Raw genomic sequence first — 16,082 nt, 5'->3', positions numbered from 1 at the left:
AGGAACACTCTGGTGTGGTGTCCTGATTGAACACTGGACTTACTCGGAGGTTGTCGGACCCCCCCGTCTCAGGTGACCGCAGAACTCTGCGAGGAGCAGGGAGAAGCCTTGCAGCTGTACTCTACAACGTGAGTAAAAACCCTGGAAGTTCACCCCTAATGGCCTCCAGACTCTTTATTCTGCATTACACCACATCACGCGGCACCAGACCTCCCGGACTACTACCCCCTTCATCCTGTCCCTCTGCCCTGAGGCCCTGCTCTGCCTGTGGGGAGTAGTAACAACGCCGGCTGCCCTAACACCAGGCCTCAGCGGACTGCAGCAGCGCTGGTGGCCATCACCAGGTGCCACAGGTGGCGTAGTCGAGATCACCCACTCAACCCGGATAAGCCCATACCATCCTTTTAATTGTGACGGCCCTGGGTACGGAGCGAGTTCGGGCCATGGCTGTACCCCATCTCTCCATCACAGGAACCGACTCCGAGTCCCCCATCTCCCAGGGTAAAAAGGGGCTTTCGAGTAGAGGCGTCACACATGCAAAGACGCTTTACAAACGCTTCTACCTGGCAGGAAAAACGCATGTAAAATCTGCATGCGTTTTTCCTGCCAGGGACATGCAGAAAAAATCTGCAGCATTTCTGCATCGTGGGCACTTAGCCTTATGTCAAGTGACCTGAGAATTTCACATGACCTGAATGTCTTGGCAGATCCTTCAGGCAGTACCTGGGCTGGCGGCAGAGACCAGTTCAGTAATACAGGAACAGTGGGGAATCATGTGGAAGGGAGTTTGCAGGCATCCTATTGTGTGTGGGTCACTGTGGTGGGCATCTTTTTTTGTAGGGTGGCTGTGGGGGGCATCATACTGTGTTTGTGTTGTGGGGAATTGTGGACATCATTCTTTGTGTGAGAGCATCATTCTGTATTTTGGAATGTACTGTGGGTGAGTGACTGTGGGGACATAATACTAAGCAATGGAGGAATATACTATGGGGTACTATGGAGAGCATAATACTTTATGTGGACTGTTGTGATAAAGAAATTCCCTTAAAAAATAAATTTAATTTGCTCAAACCAACCACACCATGATACCGTGAATGTCTGGAGCCTGGGATGTAACAGGAGCATGTTGTGACAGCATCAATAAAAATGTGCCAAAAACCCGCCTTCACAGCAACATTAGGATAAAAGTCCAAAGGGCAGCGAGCAACATTGGTACAAATTAATCCTTGATAAACCTATGCATTTCGAACTGAACCGTTCTTAGTCATGGTTGCTCAAGAACGGTTGAGTTTGAAACGCTTAGGTTTACCAAGGATTGATATATTTCAATGTTACACGTTGTCCTTTATAATGTGTTAATAAACTTTGGACTTTTGTCATAATGTTGCTGTTAAGCTATTTTTTTCACCAATCTAGAGAAATTGCCACGGCTCGCTTTGTACGCTATAAATACATTGGATACATAAAATTATGTTTGGAAGCCTTCAGAGCATAGTGACTCCTTCTTCAGGCAGGTTTACTAAAATGTCAAGTTTTTGTCATATAAAAAATCATATCAAGAAGAACCATTTCAAAACTTTTTCCACATTTAATCTGTTCAATTCAATTGAAAAAAAAAAGAAATCCTTTTGGGTGGGAAAATAAAAACAAAGAACTAAAATAAAGTGGTTTCATAAATATAAACATTGTTAAAGAATACTTTCTTGAAGTACCCTTTGTATTCAAGGCAGCATTCTGACATTTTGGGTAGGAGTCTATCAACACGGAACATCTAGAACTGGCAATCTTTGTCCACTCTTCCTTGCAGTAATGCTCCTAGTCTGTCAGGTTGAGAGGACATCTACTGTGTACAGCCTTCCACAGGTCAAACCACAGATTTTCAATTTTATCAAAGTCTGGGTTCTGGTTGGGCCAGTGCAAAAGTTTGATCCTCCGGCGAAGCCATTTTTTTGTTGATTTGGAGGTATGATTAAGGTCATTGTCGTGATGAAAGTTGAAATTGTACATCATCTTCATCTTTTTAGCAAAGTCCTGAATCTTGCATTTGCCTAAAACATTCCCAATTAATAATGCTGATTCAGCCATACTTCATTGTGGGTATGCTGTTCTTTTTGGAGTTGCACAGTGTTGGTTTTGTGCCAAACATACCTTTTGGAACTATGGCCAAAACCTTGGTCTCATCAGACCATAACACGTTTTCCCACATACTTTTGGCACAGCCCGTACTTGCCAAAAATTCCTTCAGCTCCTTTAATGTTGCTGTAGGCCTCTTGGCAGCCTCTCGGACCATTTTTCTTCTTGTATTTTCAGCAATTTTTGAGGGATGTCCAGTTGTAGGTAATGTCACTGTCATGCAAATTTAAGCCACTTCTTGATGACCGTCTTCACAGTGTTGCATGTTATATCTAAAGCCTGGGATATTTTTTTGTACCCTTCTCCTGACTGATAGCTTTTATCAATGAGATCCCTTTGCTGTGTTGTAAGCTGTTTATGGACCATGGCTTTTGCTGTAAAATGTAACTAAGAAAATGGCAAGAAAATCGGACTGAAACAGCTAAATTTTATATGTGCTCATTCTGAATCACTGTAAATAATGGCAGCTATGTACTGACTACTATTTAACATGAGTTTAAATGTGATTGGCTAATTCTGAACACAACGATATACCCAATTATAAGAGAGTGTTCACACTTATACAACCACATTCTTTTATTTGTTTTATTTCCCCCTGAAAATGATTTCAGATTGTTTCTGTTGGATTTGCACAGATTACAGGTGGCATTAAAGGTGGAAAAAGTTCTAAAATTATTCTTATTGGGTTGATTTTTTTTCATGACAAAAACCTGTGGTGTGTAGACTTTTATATCCACTGAATGTGTCCCTCTTTCTTGTGTTTCAAAGTTGGGAGGTATAAAATCACTTTAGATAGAAACGCGCATATCAACCACCAGTACGGTTCAAAACTGTGGTGATATGTGTTTTTAATGCAAATCAGTCTATTCTTCTAATTGATAGATATGCCCTCACTGTTTTTTGCCAAGCAATACTGCTGCTTACCTGTAAAGAAGCACTGGCAATAATAATCAGCTTGAAAACCTCACTGAATTGCAGTAAAACCATGTCAGTACAAATTTTCAGCCATGTGTGTATTTTGTGGATTATCAGACTAAGTTTTCAATATCACTGCATATGAGGCACTGAGGCAAGAGTATCTGATGCGTAGAGATTTACTGTGAGATTTCTCATGCATGTGATGTAACTTGCATTTATTAATATTTGTTAGCTATGATGTATTTTATATTAAACTGACTGTCCAGGACTACTATGTTGATGATTTATTTTTGAGATAGCTGATCAATATCAGTGGGGTCCAAGGGGATCCAACATCTGGCACCTGCACCACTCAGCTATTAGTAGGTCCCAAGGCAGTCAGGAGTATACAGTGTATTGAACTGGAACGCAACAGTTTTGTGCACTATGTAGTGGCCGTTCTCAAGTACTGCAGCTCAGCCTTCATTCACTTCACTGAACTGTAGTACCCTAGAACAACCACTATACACTGTGTGGCGCTGTGGCCATCATTATTGTAGTCATGGACAAACCCTTAAAAGCGACGTGGTGCTTTAGGTCTACTTTTGTGGATTACCTTTCGCACCATCTTGATTATAGAGTACAAAACATCTTTTTGTGACTTTAAAAGTTTCTATTTCATAAATATGTCTCAAAAGTGACCCTACCTAAACCCATGCCAAGTTAGCTAACATGAATCCAAAGTAGCACAAATAGATCACAGGTTACACAGCAGTAGTTTCATCATGCAACAAATAACCTGGCATATATATGTTTATCCTTAATATGAGGGTTTGGGAAGATCCAAACCACAGCCCAAATCTATTTCCACACCCTATCTGGCTTGAGTAGTGTCATGTATAATTGTATACATGTAAATATTGATATGGATGGTGGCTGTGCTAAAAAAAACAAACCCCAAAAATATGACCCCAGGTCTCAAGACCTAAATCTACACCTTCATACACATTGTGATTTTGCTGCAGACCATGAAATACGTCCATCTGAACCTGACCTTACTTACAGACCCTACTACTCAGATACAGTTTTTTTACAGACACATTAATGTACGGGACTGTAGTGGTGAACACTGTCAGGTATATCCAAGTTCCTACCAGGGTTGCCAATTTGACTTTCTATTTTTTTTCTGGGCAGCTTATCCAAAAATCACGGACAGACAATATTTTTTATGGACACACAATAAATTATTATGAATATAAGTGATCCATGGCTACAGCCCATAATTCTGATAAGAAGACATCATCTGCATTCATTATAAACTGTAAAATGATGATAATTGCAATCAAAATAATCTGTATTAGTTTTTTTCAACTTCAAAAAAATCACGGACGGGGAAAAAAAGTGTCCTGTTTTTCCGGACTGTCCAGGAATTTCTGTACGGTTGTCAACCCTGCTCCTTACAGATGTACACCTTGTTTGGGGTTGGCCATTCAGCGGACAACCATCTACCAGGGGTACACGTTTATTTCTATAGGGTGAGTGTGTAAGTGTGTGTAACACATTTACTGAATAAATGCTGTCAGGTGAACACCAAGAAATTTCAACCTCTACACTGCCCTTCATTGTCAGAATTGCTCCTACTTATAATGGCAGGGATTCGAGAACAATCATATTCCATAATCCTTAAAGTTGTTTCTAATTGGAGATTCACATGAAATAAGCAGATTTCCAGGTATTGTGCAATAGCATGTAGTCCTTTCAGGTAATGGCCACAGTAGTTACAGAACCTGTTTTTATGAAATGTAGCTCATCATGTGATGGTTTACCTTACAGTTCAATAGGTTTCGCAAGGAACACAATGCAAGAAGCTGGTTTAATGAAAGGGTATAAAATAATATGTTTCCCGGTATAAGACTAAACTTTATGGCAGCTACCAGAGCATAGAAAAGGTAGGCAGGCGTCCTGTACATCAAACCTGCATGCAAACAAGCTACGCTTTCCGCCTCTAGCAGCTATTGTTGTCAGAGGATATTTATAGTTAGAGATCACAGCCCTTGTTCAGAAGACAAGCTCTCGTACTATAATTCCCACACAAATAATGCTTTTTGCTTTTAAACATTCGCTTCCCACCCCTGATGATATACAACCAAGAATTATTCTACATGCTTTTACTGGAAGCCAAGACTTTAATTTCTCTGGGATGGAATCCACTGATTTTCCCCTTGGAAATGCCTCATTGTAATGGAAGAGTGACTGGCTACACATGTGCGCACTGCTCCACTTATTGTCTATGGGACTGATGGAGATGGCCAAGTGCAGCGCTCAACTACCTCCTGAAGTCCGATTGACAATCATGCAGGCCCATTGCAAACATTTCAACAAAGTCTCATGAATGCATGAATATTGGGGCTCCCAGTGTTCACCAAGTTATCTCCCATCTTGTGGATAGGGGAAAACTTGTGAAGATGTGAACAACCCATTATACAAAAATAGAATTTTAAAGGGAATCTATCATCAGGATTTCACACCCCAAACTATTTAAATGCACATGTAGCTCTTTCAAAGATAAGTCCAGCTATACCTTTACATGGCCAGTCTGTTTTTCCATTACTGAGAAATCAGCGTTTCAATTGATATGCAAAAGAGGTGAAAGAGCTATGGTAGATCTGAAGCCTGTGTCCCTCAAGCTTTATTCACCATCCAGCTCCACCTGATCCTGCTTGACTGACATCTCCTTTGCCTGAACTCACACAGCATAGAGGCTGTAAGTCAAGCACGAGGAGGCGGTGCTGGTAGGGGAATAGAGCGGGAGTGACAGAGGCGTCATATCTACATGATATGGCGACACTGAACTTTTATTACACATGAGGTGAGAGCAATTAACTTACCATCTCTCACCTTAGTTTGCTATTTATATTTTGTTTTATTTAGCAACCTTATTTTTATTATTTAACCTGAGATACAGCCATCATTTACCTATTAGATGCTTTTTTAAACTTTCAGTTATTGGTAGTAATTTAATTGGGTTGCTGCTTTTAAGCAGTTGTCTTTGGTGAATGGCATTGCCTGTTAAGCAGTAGTCTTTGGTGAGTGGCATTGCCTTATTAAGCAGTTGTCTTCATGATACTAATAGTGCAAAGATTCTTTGCATTCAGATCTCTCCCCATCCATTGATCCATCCCATCATCTATGTCAGTGAGGGGCAGTAGGAGACAATATTTATTATTAGGGCTGTGGTGTAATGATGCTTTATGTAATTACTTCTAGCCCCTGCAGTGTCCTATACAGGAGATTGTGCTGATGCTGTTTGTGATGCTGGGACAGGAGAAGGAGGAGTTTAGGTGGCGTTACAGGTCTGTGCTCACTGCTGGCTTGCAGCCTAGCACAAGGAATAATGGGAAATGTAGTCAGAAGGGCGCAGAAGTTGCTGAAGAGGAAATTATTGCTATGACAACAGAGCTGGTGCCAAGGCACATGAAGTAAAGCAAAAGGCATAAAACAACATGAAACTTGGCAGAAAAGGTATATGGGGTTATTAAAGCGCACCTGTCAGCAGGGTTGTGCCCAGTAAACTACATACACTGTCAGGTGTTCGACATTACACTGATTAAAATGATACCTTGGCTGATGAAATCCATCCTGTGGTTTTTGTGTAATCTTTACTTTCAGTTTGGAGATGATATGCTCGTGCTCCGGGCTGGCCTGTGGGGGGCGCTCCATCTGGTGCTCTGCTTACATATTCATCTATATGCTCTTATGGCAGCTCACTGTGCCTTCATTGACATGCAACCTATTTTATCATTATTTCCAAACTGAAAGTAAAGATTACACAAGAACCACAGGACGGATTTAATCAACCAAGGTATCATTTTAATCAGTGTAATATCGTCCACCTGACAGTGTATGTAGTTTACTGAGTACAATCCTGCTGACAGGTGCTCTTTAAGGGGCATTGTCCTTCAAGGGAATCTGTCACCACATTTAATCTATCTAAACTATTAATATGGGCATTCAGGTTATAGACTGCTGAGAAAAGTCCCCTGTGTATGTTTCATACTAGATGCCTTGTAGTTGAGAAATCATCTTTTATCTCTTGATATAAATGACCTTTTCCCATGTTAACAGCATTTACCTCTCAGAACCCCTACGCTGTTTCACACCCCCGGAAGAAGCTTAACAGCGAAACGGCGTCTGGGTTCTGAGAGGTAAATGCTGTTAATGTGGTCAGTTTGTAGCAATTTTCAATAGGCATATTAACTATCCCATGGCACTTGGCATATTTGTAAACAGTTGTTTTCGGTCTAATTAATGGAATGGGGCAATGCAGGCATTTTCTTTCTAAATATAAGCACTTAGCACTTTATGATCATTGATTCAAATGTCTGATTCCCCATACTCTATTTTATTTCATTATTACATTGATCGACTGAGTATTGCACAATTTGCACTTTGTCAAATCTGTTTACATATGTCTATAGTACTGGTCTAAATATACATCATGTGAACAAGGTGGTTTAGTTTTTTGCTATATAATCATGCTGAATGTGATATGACCTAGCTATACAGTACAGACCAAAAGTTTGGACACACCTCATTTAAAGATTTTTCAGTATTTTCATGACTATGAAAATTGTACATTCACACTGAAGGCATCAGAACTATGAATTAACACATGTGGAATTATATACTTAACAAAAAAGAGTGAAACAACTGAAAATATGTATTATATTCTAGGTTCTTCAAAGTAGCCACCTTTTGCTTTGATGACTGCTTTGCACACTCTTGGCATTCTCTTGACGATCTTCAAGAGGTAGTCACCGGAAATGGTCTTCCAACAATCTTGAAGGAGTTCCCAGAGATGCTTAGCACTTGTTGGCCCTTTTGCCTTCACTCTGCGGTCCAGCTCACCCCAAACCATCTCGATTGGGTTCAGGTCTGGTGACTGTGGAGGCCAGGTCATCTGGCGTAGCACCCCATCACTCTCGTTCTTGGTCAAATAGCCCTTACACAGCCTGGAGGTGTGTTTGGGGTCATTGTCCTGTTGAAAAATAAATGATGGTCCAACTAAACGCAAACCGGATGGAATAGCATGCCGCTGCAAGATGCTGTGGTAGCCATGCTGGTTCAGTATGCCTTCAATTTTGAATAAATCCCCAACAGTGTCACCAGCAAAGCACCCCCACACCATCACACCTCCTCCTCCATGCTTCACGGTGGGAACCAGGCATCTAGAGTCCATCCGTTCACCTTTTCTGCGTCGCACAAAGACACGGTGGTTGAAACCAAAGATCTCAAATTTGGACTCATCAGACCAAAGCACAGATTTCCATAGGTCTAATGTCCATTCCTTGTGTTCTTTAGCCCAAACAAGTCTCTTCTGCTTGTTGCCTGTCCTTAGCAGTGGTTTCCTAGCAGCTATTTTACCATGAAGGCCTGCTGCACAAAGTCTCCTCTTAACAGTTGTTGAAGAGATGTGTCTGCTGTTAGAACTCTGTGTGGCATTGACCTGGTCTCTAATCTGAGCTGCTGTTAACCTGCGATTTCTGAGGCTGGTGACTCGGATAAACTTATCCTCAGAAGCAGAGGTGACTCTTGGTCTTCCTTTCGTGGGGCGGTCCTCATGTGAGCCAGTTTCTTTGTAGCGCTTGATGGTTTTTGCAACTGCACTTGGGGACACTTTCAAAGCATTCCCAATTTTTCGCACTGACTGACCTTCATTTCTTATAGTAATGATGGCCACTCGTTTTTCTTTACTTAGCTGCTTTTTTCTTGCCATAATACAAATTCTAACAGTCTATTCAGTAGGACTATCAGCTGTGTATCCACCTGACTTCTGCACAACACAACTGATGGTCCAGACCCCATTTATAAGGCAAGAAATCCCACTTATTAAACCTGACAGGGCACACCTGTGAAGTGAAAACCATTTCCGGTGACTACCTCTTGAAGCTCATCAAGAGAATGCCAAGAGTGTGCAAAGCAGTCATCAAAGCAAAAGGTGGCTACTTTGAAGAACCTAGAATATAAGACATATTTTCAGTTGTTTCACACCTTTTTGTTAAGTATATAATTCCACGTGTTAATTCATAGTTTTGATGCCTTCAGTGTGAATGTACAATTTTCATAGTCATGAAAATACAGAAAGATCTTTAAATGAGAAGGTGTGTCCAAACTTTTGGTCTGTACTGTATATTGCATCTCTCTTTCCTGGATGTCCCCTGTCATTTCTCTATTTTCTTGTTTTTGTTTTTTTAATATGAATAACAAATAAAAATATTAATTTTTTATTTAAACTAGAGTCTCTGCTATCCGATGGGTTTGAAATGAATAACCACATGGGATTAAGTGTATAGTGATATTTTCACAGTGTCTAGTGTTTAGAATTTTCTTGGACTTGGTGAATAATATTGCAACCCTGTCTCCCTGTGAGATGGAGCTGAGAGGAACCTGCAGATGTGTCAGGTATAATCACACACAGCTCTGCAGTGAGATCAGGAGAGCAGAGAGCGGCCATCACACATCACACTGGTAACACTGGTAACCATCACACATCACACTGGTAACTCCTCCTTTATGTATAATAATCTCTGGAGGCAGAGTTATCTTCCAGACAGTGTCCGCTCCAGAGCCCGGAACAGATCATTTATATAAAGTGATAAAAGATGATTTATAAATCAAAAGGCATGTGATATAAGACATAGAGGTATCACTCTCCTCACAGTCTATAACCTGTATGCCCATATTAATAGTTTAGATAGGTCAAATGTGGTGACAGATTCCCTTTAAGCATTTATGGCAAAGCTAGTAACTGAATCAGGGTACTGGACAACCTCTTTAATATATACTACCACACCATAATTCTGAGAGTAGGACTGGCGTGACGTTCCCTCTTCCCTTGTGAAGGCCTCTTAAAGGCGTTATCCACGAGGTCTCTAAACCAATCTCTTTTTATAATTGCATCAAGACAAAAGTGGAACTCATCGATGAACAAGATAAACCTCCATTCCAGCCTCCATTGCCCTCTTGCTCTGCACCATGACAGCCTTTGAGAGCGGTGGGGAGGTCAAGGAAAAACCTGTAGTTGGATGTCTGGCTCAAAGCCCAATGTTGTAAAACACCTTGTGACTGTTTGTGTTGACACTGTTTGACGCCTAAGGCTTGGTACGTGACGTCCAATTTCACTTACAGTACAGAATTGATCAATCAAGGAACCACTGGTACGGCCATCTTTCCAAAGTGTCACAAGAGACGTTTTTCAACATGAAAATGCCAAATGGTATGCTGCTTGTGTGACTGAGTGGCCTAATCGTGCTGTCATGGCCTGCAGCATCTCTGAGGTTGTCTTGCATCTGGGCCGTCATTGGTCAGCAATTGTAAAGACAAATGCCAGCAGCGGATCTTGATGATTTCCGTGCCTGAGTGCGTTCAGCATGGCAGAACATTCCTCAGAGAACCATAAATAACCTCATCGATTTCATGCCAAAAATATATACAGTACAGACCAAAAGTTTGGACACACCTCATTTAAAGATTTTTCTGTATTTTCTTGACTTTGAAAATTGTACATTCACACTAAAGGCATCAAAACTATGAATTAACACATGTGGAATATACTTAACAAAAAAGTGTGAAACAACTGAAAATATGTATTAGATTCTAGGTTCTTCAAAGTAGCCACCTTTTGCTTTGATGACTGCTTTGCACACTCTTGGCATTCTCTTGATGAGCTTCAAGAGGTAGTCACCGGAAATGGTCTTCCAACAATCTTGAAGGAGTTCCCAGAGATGCTTAACACTTGTTGGCCCTTTTGCCTTCACTCTGCCGTCCAGCTCACCCCAAACCATCTCGATTGGGTTCAGGTCTGGTGACTGTGGAGGCCAGGTCATCTGGCGTAGCACCCCATCACTCTCCTTCTTGGTCAAATAGCCCTTACACAGCCTGGAGGTGTGTTTGGGGTCATTGTCCTGTTGAAAAATAAATGATGGTCCAACTAAACGCAAACCGGATGGAATAGCATGCCACTGCAAGATGCTGTTGTAGCCATGCTAGTTCAGTATGCCTTCAATTTTGAATAAATCCCCAACAGTGTCACCAGTAAAGCACCCCCACACCATCACACCTCCTCCTCCATGCTTCACGGTGGGAACCAGGCATGTAGAGTCCATCCGTTCACCTTTTCTGCGTCGCACAAAGACACGGTGGTTGGAACCAAAGATCTCAAATTTGGATTCATCAGACCAAAGCACAGATTTCCACTGGTCTAATGTCCATTCCTTGTGTTCTTTAGCCCAAACAAGTCTCTTCTGCTTGTTGCTTGTCCTTAGCAGTGGTTTCCTAGCAGCTATTTTACCATGAAGGCCTGCTGCACAAAGTCTCCTCTTAACAGTTGTTGTAGAGATGTGTCTGCTGCTAGAACTCTGTGTGGCATTGACCTGGTCTCTAATCTGAGCTGCTGTTAACCTGCGATTTCTGAGGCTGGTGACTCGGATAAACTTATCCTCAGAAGCAGAGGTGACTCTTGGTCTTCCTTTCCTGGGGCGGTCCTCATATGAGCCAGTTTCTTTGTAGCGCTTGATGGTTTTTGCAACTGCACTTGGGGACACTTTCAAAGTTTTCCCAATTTTTCACACTTACTGACCTTCATTTCTTAAAGTAATGATGGCCACTCGTTTTTCTTTACTTAGCTGCTTTTTTCTTGCCATAATTCCAATTCTAACAGTCTATTCAGTAGGACTATCAGCTGTGTATCCACCAGACTTCTGCACAACACAACTGATGGTCCCAACCCCATTTATAAGGCAAGAAATCCCACTTATTAAACCTGACAGGGCACACCTGTGAAGTGAAAACCATTTCCGGTGACTAGTTCTTGAAGTTCATCAAGAGAATGCCAAGAGTGTGCAAAGCAGTCATCAAAGCAAAAGGTGGCTACTTTGAAGAACCTAGAATATAAGACCCATTTTGAGTTGTTTCACACTTTTTTGTTAAGTATATAATTCCACATGTGTTAATTCATAGTTTTGATGCCTTCAGTGTGAATGTACAACTTTCATAGTCATGAAAATACAGAAAAATCTTTAGATGAGAAGGTGTGTCCAAACTTTTGGTCTGTACTGTATATATATTCACTGATCTCTAATGCTCCAGTTCTGCTTACTAGAAGAAATACTGTAGCAGTTTTTGATGAATTATGAAACTGCTATTGGAAGGATTTCCCCCACAAAATCGTGTACAAACAAACCTTGCTCCTTTCTTTGAGATTGCAACTGCTGATACTCAATCTCCTAATGTATATGAGTGTTACACGCCGGCTACCAATAATTGTGCTGTGAACCTGTCAGCTGGTCTTGTTGCTATGGGCAAACTGGATATCATTGTGACTAGTGAAATGGTGCAGACATAGTAGAAGATTCTATAATAAGGAGCAATGAGGACACCTAGTGGATACATGCCTGTATTACAGGAATAGTCAATTTAGTTCTCCCAGTTGTGGATCAATCATGGCTCAGTGATATATTTTCGTATCATTCATTCACACACGGGGGGTTAAGATTGAATATTAGTTGTAAGTTTCCATAGGACATTTCGGCAGCAGACCTCATGCAGCGGAAATGCCGCAGTACTAAATACTGATGCGGATATGGTGAAGTTCACAATTTGCATGTGAAAGGTAGAAAACCAGCAGCAAACGAATACTTTTTTCATTGTTGCTTGTTTAATACATCTATAATATAGCCTCATAGACTCCAAAGAAACAAGTAAATCTTATCCAATATTGTGGTCGTTTTATTTAACCCTGCAACAAGTAACTTTATTTTTTACAAGGGTTTATTTTAGAGCTATTTTAGGAGGCATGCTTTGCTATACACCCGTAAACGACCTGTGAGGGAAATGTTCATCACAGATGAGTAAAAAGTTAAACAGGAACCAGAAGTAGTTCAGATTTATCAGAAAAGTCTTGTTACATGTGTTAGATGTAAGGTGCAAACGATTTGTACCACTTATTTTATTTTGTTATTTGTATGACAGTATTGAAAAAAAACCATGCACCTAAGGATTTGCTTACTCTTTCTAATTGAGCCCCCCTAAACCTTGATCACTATGGGGCTGTGTTGGGACATCCATCTCACCACGGCCATCCTACAATCATGCGTGTCTGCACATGCTCCAGAAGCTAGAGGTCAGGTCAATGAGTAGGGAGAAACGTATGTGCTCAAGGTAGAAGGGAATCCCTGGACTTTGTCAAAGTTAAAGGCATCAGCAAAAAAATCTTACATTTTTTTCCATCTGTGAGGTGGTTAGTTTTTCATTGATTTGTGAATTTTGTGTCGATTTACCATTTGTTTTTCTTGTGTGCAAAATAAAAATGGATGTTTTCCAAGTGTCTACAAGCAACCAATCCGTGAAAAACAAATGGCACAATAATGCCATCAGTGTGCTATCCATCTTTATTGCAGACCCATTCGCTTGAGTTCTGTCCACAAAACAGACCAGGCATAGCTCCTTTTATTTTGCAGACTATTGTTCCGAAAAAAGACCTACATGTAATTAGTCCCATAGATAAAATGCACAGCACACAGACAATACTGATTATGCCCTTACTAAATAATAGTGAATAGTGATCAGCCACCTGCAAGGCCAAGAGCACAGTTATCAAAGTTGCCTAAACTTACCTGAAGGCCATTGTTGGTGACCACATGTGGCTTCTCATAATTTACAGCCTGGACAATGACACTGATTGTTACCGGCCGGCTATGGTGGTTCACATCTGAAGCATTAACCATAACAGTGAAACTGTCATTTCCGGTCTTGCTGCTATCATGTTCATAAAATACTCGCCCTTGGTCCAGCTGGAGAGAAATGTTCAAAATCATATTAGTATAGAATCATTGAATGGACATCATATAAATGAATCAAAAAATCTCATCTATAGGCAGACTAAATATGTTTTTATTATGTAATCCTAGTGATTAATACAGAATCATTCTAATCATTAGGATCCAGTTTTCAAGACTTTCTTTGTCCAAGCTGCTTTTAATTACAAAACATTTCAATACTTTGAAATGTCAAACATCTGGGGCCGTCATTGTGCTCATTCCAGAAGTGCCTTGGGATACTCAAATTCTTTATATGATGACAAGTCTTACAAGAATGGTCCACAACCATTAAATACGCTTTTAAAATCTCCTTGACTATGTACAAACTGGAATTCCCTACAAACATGAGTAGAAAGATCTGCAACTCCCTTTAATGTGAGTAGTATAATCTTAATACAAGTGATAAAAAATGTAAATGCGATCCATACCTCATTCCAATTGAAGTCTCGTAAATTATTTTTCTCTTGATTGATAATACGACCATTTTTTGGAGCTTCAAGTATTATAACATCTAAGTTGAGACCCAAGTAATAGTCATTGGGGACTTGGAGAATGCTGTTAGATAGGGCAGTTGTTCCACCCGCTACCATCTTCAGTTCATTAGCTTCCAATGGTATGTTAACAGATAATATTTCAAGAGGAACCACTATCTCTTGAGTTGTTCCACCTGCAGACACTTCTAGCATCATCTGGTCAGGCAGCATGTCTGTGGACGAGTGCAAATACAAGATCCTTCCCTTGTTAATATCCTCCTGAGTAAAGGTATATACAAAGTCCAAACTTGGTGATCCATCAGAAGATAGTTCTCCACTAACAGAAACCAAGTGTCCAAAATATGGAGAACCCATCAGACTGTATGCAATTTTATTTGGGAATATACCCTCTGCAGAGACCTGATGACACAAGATAAATTATGACTCGTCAGTGCATAATCTTATAAGTAAAGTTCCAAAATTGCTTTCAGCTTCCAAAATAGTATAACGATAAGCATCACAGTTTCTATACAGTTTAAAGGAAATGTAGGACTGATATTTTTTACTAATTAGAACCACATACTGATGTACATTCATTTTCCTAATCTGTTTTTTTTTATTTTGTGATGATAATGTTTTTCTATTTTCTGCACATGAGAGAGAGAGAGATCACTCCTTCTGTCAACAGTATTTGGAGTCATGCTTTACATCCACTACATTAACCTTAGGAACCTGTAGTCTGAATATCATGGACTTTTATAGCAGTGTTTTAGGCATTTAGTATGCAGGAAGAGGGATGAGGTGAACTGTGAACTGTGACATCTGTATCGGTGCCTGCCTTTCCTGTCTCTGCTCCTGTTGCCAGGTGGCACCGCACTGTCATTGCAGGTGACAAATTTAGTTCTGTGTCATGTGGGACCAGTAATTCCATCCTGGTTGAGAGATCTAGAGTTAAATTATGCCAGTGGTTGCTCCCTTCTGTGTGGCCTGGGAAGATGGAGGGGATTGCAACCTATTTAAGCTCCTGAAATCCTGTTGTCCACTTCCAGTTATAACTTGACTAGCTTCATTGAACTTCTGTGTATCTTGCTTGTATTTCGAGTGGACAATCCTGATTTTGGCTTCTGCTTGATTTTTTGACTACTCCTGCCTTACAATTTTGTCCCTTCGCTGACCGCCTGGTTCTGAACCAGCTACCATGTTGCATGACCATCATTGTGTTATCAATATACAGATGATATACCGTATATACTCGAGTATAAGCCAACTTTTTTAGCCCATTTTTTAGGCTGAAAAAGCCCCCCTCGGTTTATGCTCGGGTATATACTCGAGTATATACATAGTCTGGTGGTGGGTAGTGGTGGGGGGAGGGGAGGTTACGGCCGTGGAGGAGCGGGGCACACTCAGTAACCGGCTGCTGAAGCTACCACTTGTGCCCGCTGCTAAAGGGAAATTAATATTCACCCTTCTCCACGACCATGGGAGTGGAGAAGGGTGAATATTCAGTTCTTTAATAGCATGTGCACAGTGTTAGCAGTGCTGCAGCTGCCGCTGCGGCTCAGTGATCCTCTGTGCCCACTACTAAAGAGAATGCATATTTATTCTTCTCCACGCCCATGGGAGTGGAGAAGGGTAAATATGCATTCTCTCTAGTAGCGGGCACACAAGACAGCTGAGCCGCATCGGGAGCTGCGGCCCTGCT

At 40.9% G+C, this 16,082-nt stretch overlaps 1 protein-coding gene across 1 annotated transcript in view; it reads right to left on the bottom strand.

The window, feature by feature from the left end:
* Positions 1 to 16,082, bottom strand: part of CSPG4 (chondroitin sulfate proteoglycan 4) — a 229,001-nt gene that overhangs the window by 30,791 nt on the left and 182,128 nt on the right. The window contains exons 4-5 of the mRNA XM_073652795.1: positions 14,336 to 14,800; positions 13,704 to 13,880 (exon numbers count right to left, since the gene is read on the bottom strand). Coding sequence (XP_073508896.1) covers positions 13,704 to 13,880; positions 14,336 to 14,800 — 642 coding nt within the window. The remainder of the gene's footprint in view (positions 1 to 13,703; positions 13,881 to 14,335; positions 14,801 to 16,082) is intronic.

The sequence above is a fragment of the Phyllobates terribilis genome, unplaced genomic scaffold, assembly GCF_046119375.1.
Source record: "Phyllobates terribilis strain yellow unplaced genomic scaffold, ASM4611937v1 Scaffold_11__3_contigs__length_659146591, whole genome shotgun sequence".
Lineage (NCBI taxonomy): Eukaryota > Metazoa > Chordata > Amphibia > Anura > Dendrobatidae > Phyllobates > Phyllobates terribilis.
The sequence above is the reverse complement of the archived record's forward strand: the minus strand, read 5'-3'. Positions and strand labels throughout refer to the sequence as shown.